Source organism: Anas platyrhynchos, chromosome Z (genome assembly GCF_047663525.1).
Source record: "Anas platyrhynchos isolate ZD024472 breed Pekin duck chromosome Z, IASCAAS_PekinDuck_T2T, whole genome shotgun sequence".
Taxonomy (NCBI): Eukaryota; Metazoa; Chordata; class Aves; order Anseriformes; family Anatidae; genus Anas; species Anas platyrhynchos.
The window spans coordinates 30,271,529-30,277,528 of NC_092621.1; the positions used below are offsets into that span (position 1 = coordinate 30,271,529).

Genomic DNA, 6,000 nt, shown 5'->3' on the forward strand with positions numbered 1-6,000 from the left:
TAGCTCAGATCAAATCCTACATCACTTTAAAACCAGACACACTTGGCAATAAGTCCTGAAATAATTCATTCAAACCTGGAGACAGAAGAGAGATCAGGGTCAAGTGATCTAGAGGAAAAACAACAGTACAAGTGGGGCAGAGAAAAACTAGTATACATTATATAGAACTATAGTATATACTAGTATATAGAACTATACAGAAAATTAAAGGAGAAGTCTCTGAAGTAACCTTTCTTCTATTATACATATGAGTATAACAATTGTTGAATCACAACTGTTGAATTGCTTAGCTTTTCACAGATAACCTGAATGTCATATTTATATGATAATACAGAATGTGTTATATTGAAACTGTCAATATCAGACACTGGAATCTTTGCAAAACTTAAGGTATCAAAGCAAGATGGAAATTCCTCTCTTCTGTCAGAAACTGCTCTTCCCATTTTGATCCTAAGAGGGTAGTCATAACAGATCTTAAATTTTCTGGATGTCTGTAGCATACAAGCTGCTTTAGTTTCAGGTCGATGCAGGAATTCCAGATTTGCGGAAAACAAAAGAACTGAAAGCTACATTTGTCTTGCGAGCCTTGCAGGGAGTTCCTCAGCAATACTTGAGAAAGTGTTGGTAGTATGAGAAGTTGGTAATGATCTGGGTTAAATTAGTGAGAAATGTATAGATAAAGAGGCTGGCATAGAAATCCTATTCTGGGATCAGGTATCAGTTACATGTTTAGGAAAAGAGTGTGGTCAAATGCCTATTGTAATAGAAATATCTTCAAAAAGTTCACTCAAATTCATTTTTACTAGAAGCAGGTTCAGTTTGTTCTGTCTTCTTTCTGATTAGATATCAAGGATAATGAAGAATTTAATAAAAGAATATGGAGAAATGTATGTTAAAGTTCTTGGAGCAGTTCAGAGTAACTCTTAACTATAGTGCCTGTGCCTAATACTGATTTTCTTTGTTTCTCCTCCAGATTTATGCTATCATGAAAGAATGCTGGAACAACAATGTTACCCAGCGCCCCACCTTTAGGGATCTTGCTCAACGAGTGGATCATATAAGGGACAACATGGGTGGATAAGAAAACTGTCCCTCCTTAAGAGGATGCATTGTGATGCAGAACAAAATGTACTTGGTCTGCTGTGTATAATTGACATATGTGCACTTGTGCATCTATCTTTCCTGGGAGTAAAATCTGTGTGGAAAATATCCTATCCGAATCTGCAAACTGAGGAATCCTGCTGGTTTTCTTTATCAGGATATATTTGTTACTATGAGAACATGTTGAAATTCACAATAGGGAGAGAAATTATTTTTCTAAATAAAATAATCTAATATATGGTCAGTCTACAACACCATTATTTGCCTTACTTGGCAGTGCAAAAAAAGAGGTGACTGAAAATATGGTGTGAGTAAGAAATGTAAAGACAGTGTATTTCCCTGTTGAAATGGAGATGCACAGAAAAGACTCCTAGTCCTTTCACTACAAGTCTGTAGTGACTTGGCACCCTGTTTTGTGTGTTGCACAAGGGCTTGTGTTTGTTAATACACTTTTATAACTTTCATTGTTGATGCAGAAATGGCTTCTCTGTATAATGAAATGGAAGTGGTTATGTAATCTGGCAACTTCTACTGTGCCTGTCTGAATCAGTTGTTGGTCAGCAATATATGCAAGGAGACAGAATAGGCTGTGTGATGTATAAAAATACTTAGGGGAAGGGAGCAAATTGTTTTTCATTTGGACAGACAGAAAACTTACCCATGTGAAAATTTTAATTTAAAATGAAAAGGCAAACATTCTTGTTTTTTCTTACTCTTCCTGTCTTGATTAAATATTGGATACCCTTAACATATCTAAAGATGTAATATAACAAGTAGAACTGAAGCCATTTTATACAAGGTAGTGTCTTCAGTTTGTTTCTGAGTATTAAAAAGCCAAACATATTGCTTTTAAATACTTCTTTTATTCCTTCCATCTTTGTAATTTTCATGTAGTTCTCAGTGTATCTATAAATCGGAAACTTTTTAAAACAGAATTAAAAATATAGAAAATGCCCTTCATTTTCCAGTTGCTCACTTTGATGTCATGATCATCATCGTATACATTCCTTCCAGTACCCTAAAAGAATGTTTATGTCCCCTTATGTCTGATATGGCCAGTCGCAAACACCTTGGGTCAGTTTTGCAGTGAATTGACCCAAAGTTATCTGATTTTTTTTTTTCTGTGGTAAAACCCAATGTAAGACCATTTGGAAGGAGGAAATATAAGTGCAGTTGCTCCACAGTCGGCTGGGGGCAAGAACATGATCCCAGTTATTGATAACTGGAAGGAGGTCAAAACTACTTGAACAGATTACTCTGTGTAATTCCAATTTTGAAATAAGTCTAACAAATTTATAGACAAGGCAACTGTTTGGTTTTTGCCTCCAAGCATAAAACTTGGGGAATAATTTCATATCTCAAAGCAGTAAAGGTTTCAGGTTTTGTTTATTTTAAATTCAAATATATATATATATTTTTTACTTAGATATTGTTGTAAAGTACAATGCTGGTTCTTCTTGGATGTTTGCTGAGAGAGGCTCAATCAAAGCTACGTAACTCGGCAAACTCTTGAAATGCACATTTGTATTTAAAATGAAGTGTTCATTTCTGAAATTCATGGCAGTGAATATGTGAAATAGAGAAGTTACTTCACTCTGAGGCCTCATTAAGATTTATGATTTAAATACATCCATCTTATCATAAGTTTAAGTACCTCAATTTATAAGAAGTAAAAATTCCTTATTCAATTAACATTGTGCCAGTATTGCAAAGTTTTGTACCACTATGATGTTTCTCTCCCACAATCACTCGTTCCAAATTCTGATTGTATAATATGGGAGATTGGTAAGTAGTGAAGGGGCACCATCAGTCCTCTTTCTGCCCATTGCATTTAATAAAAATTTTTGTTTGTTTTCTTGCCACCAAACTCTTGCATAGATAATTTTTAAACTAATTTCACAAGCAGTTTTCAAGCTGCAAATAATTTTAAAGTGCTTTGTTCAATTTAACATGTTTTCTCTACTTCTATACATTGCTTTCAAGATGATTTAAAAATTTCATGCAAGAAATGTCTTTGAATGTTTAGTCTCAGTTGTGTGTATGTGTTTTTTTTTTTGGTTTTTTTTTTTTTTGGTAGCAAGAGAAGGTAAAGCTTTAAAGCATTGAAACAGCATTTTAGCTGGAATAACATATGCAGGAACTATGTAAAATTTGCAGTGTATGACACTGAGTAGCCAATTGGTTTCCAATATATAATAGACTAAACATAATTTATGTAAAAATCTCAGGGAGGTTTGTGTAATGCAATGAAGAGATCTTCCAGTCTGCTCTTTTTTCAAGTGAATAAAAAGTCTTTTGCTTGTTCTACTACAGTATGACTGATTACATAGTCTATTTGATTGCTTAAATATAGTGTGGAACTCAAGGATAATTTTTAAGTGTTTTTGTGGATTTTTTACTTAAATACTTTATAATTTTAGAGGAAGCCATATCTTTACACTGCACTATAATTGTGTGCTGTTGGTCAGGAACATATTTAGTCCATTGTAACAAGTCTGTGCAAAGGGCTTGATCATTCAGGATGAGTATTCTCAGCTGGGTGAATAGGACCAAGTAGTGCTTAGGTCTCAGGGGATGTGTGATCACCTGCAGTGTCAATGTTTAGGTCCTGGTGCAGACAGAATCATGGTTTTCTCAAAAAGCTGTTGAAGATGTAAATGCAGTGATTTGCTGAATTTGCTAATGCCAAATGTAACCTTTTTTTTTTTTAAAAAAAAAAAAAAAAAAAACACATAAAAATGGCAATTCAAAAGCTCTGAGATCTACAGTAGAGTTGTATAATGCCATATTTTTATATAGTCTTTGTATTAACAGATCAGTTTTTGTTTTAGAATCTTTCTTCAGTTGGCATTGCATTTGTCACACTTCAGTGTAATCAATATGCTACTCAAAATGCTGTGATTTGTTGTAGGAAAGTGCTGTTTTACGCATACATGACTGCTGCTATGATGTAGAATTAAAATCCTAACTACTGCTTTGCACTTATATTTGAAGTGAAAGAATTTTTCAGTAAGTGCACAATGTATCTTAAAAAATCTCTGCAAACAAGTATTGTCTAATATAATATTGGTTTGTTGCCTATCGGTATAAATATGCTAAGCTTCAAAATCCATTTTAAACATATTCCACAACCTTGCAACAGTCATGTAATAAGCCAGATGAGGAATGGATTTTCAAGAAAAGAAACCCAAATTCTGTTGAGTCATGATATTGATTAAAAGCTTCCACAGTTGAGATAATTATTATTATATATACAGACAAATAACTGTAAAAAAAAAAAGATGTAAAATTATTTTTAGAAATCCAAGTTTTTGATTTTTACATTTGGTTGAGATATGGCCAACTGTCTTGATATGTGTGAGAAAAGATGTTGCTGCATAAGGTATGAAGAAAAGTAACTCTTGTGTAAAGAAAGCAAGCTTTTCAGGAATGTATGACCTGGAGGACAGACTTCTGAGAGTAAGAATGGAAGTTCAGAAGAACAAGAAGACTGTTGGAAAAAGGCTGATGTTACACAACAAAGAAGCTTTCTGAAATAAGAAATGCACGATGATTTATGAAAAACTGATAATGTCTACTGAAAATGCCATATCATGACAAATATTTGCTGATGTATTTCTTAGCTGTGTATTGTCTGCCTTAAATGTAAAATACTCACAGAGACCTAACTTGTTGGAAAAAATTCAAGGGTTGCTATACCAAAAGAAACTGCATAAAGTTATGCAACGCCAGACAGCAATTTTGAAAGATGTTTGACTAAGAAGGGTTTTTTTCTGAATTTTGCTTTCTGAATAAGAGGTTTAAAATACTTTATATTAAAGTAGAAAAAGTCCCTTTGGGGGAAGGGAGAAAAAAACACGTGCTACTTGTAGTTGGACTGCAAACATTTGAGCACATGGCTTATTGAAGAGAACGTGAAGGGGATATTTTCTAGCAAACTGTGTATTAATAACTGAAAACTGTGCATTTCTTTTGAGTATGGTTAGTAAAAATAAAATAAATACAATGAAAGGCGCATGCCTGCAAAGATTTTCATTTATATAATACTTAAAATTATTTTATGGTGTTCAAGTTGCTATTGAAGAGAACTGCTCTGTTTAAAGGGGTATAATACAGCACACACAACTTTGTGACTTTCCCAGAATTAGCCATATGTAGTGTTTATCTTTTTGTAAGGAATCTTTATGTACCAAACAAAAAGCTGACTATTGGGTGCTCCCTAAAAACAAGACTGATCTGATCTACCCCTTATTAAGCTGGTTATTGTGGGATGAAGAAGCACTTCCCTTTACTTTCAGTATTTAGTGAGAGGCAAGTCTGTAAGCCAAGAAGAACAGACTGACTGGTACCAGGGTACGGTTCTTCGGAATTTCTAACACCAGTAAACTATTATGCAAATATGCAAATCAAGAGATTATTCCATTAATTTATTGTCTTTATTGTAGGATTTTCCTGTAATTTTGAATTCCTGGGAAACATGAAGATTATCAACAGTTACTCTTGGAAAGAGTTGATGCAGATCTTTTTTTAAATTACGTTTGGAGAAGTGCAATGACAACACAAAATACACAAATACACAGAATCTGCAGATAAATACACAAGTATATGCTTAAGCTAGTACACTGTGGTGGAAGTAAAGCATTGTTCAGTTACACTTCCAACTCATACCATCCTAATGAAGTTTTAAAGGTTATTGTAGGCAGTGTTCCTCCTGACAACTACCAAAGATCATTGAGGATCTTTAATTGTTATAGGAAACAAATTTTAGATAATGAAGAAGTTAGAAGAAAATACTGATGCTCTCATGTGATTATTGTATATTGTATGATAGTAAGTGTGGCACAATATAGCCTTTAGTTCCTCTTCATGCTCTTGAAATAGTGTGATGTTCTGCCTTTA

At 33.7% G+C, this 6,000-nt stretch overlaps 1 protein-coding gene across 5 annotated transcripts in view; it reads left to right on the forward strand.

The window, feature by feature from the left end:
* Positions 1-5,112, forward strand: part of JAK2 (Janus kinase 2) — a 91,082-nt gene extending 85,970 nt beyond the window's left edge. For all 5 annotated transcript variants that reach the window (XM_027447150.3, XM_038170209.2, XM_038170208.2 and 2 more), the window contains one exon: positions 974-5,112. In XM_027447150.3, coding sequence (XP_027302951.2) covers positions 974-1,081 — 108 coding nt within the window. In that variant the 3' untranslated portion in view covers positions 1,082-5,112. The remainder of the gene's footprint in view (positions 1-973) is intronic.
* The last annotated feature ends 888 nt before the right edge of the window (positions 5,113-6,000 follow it).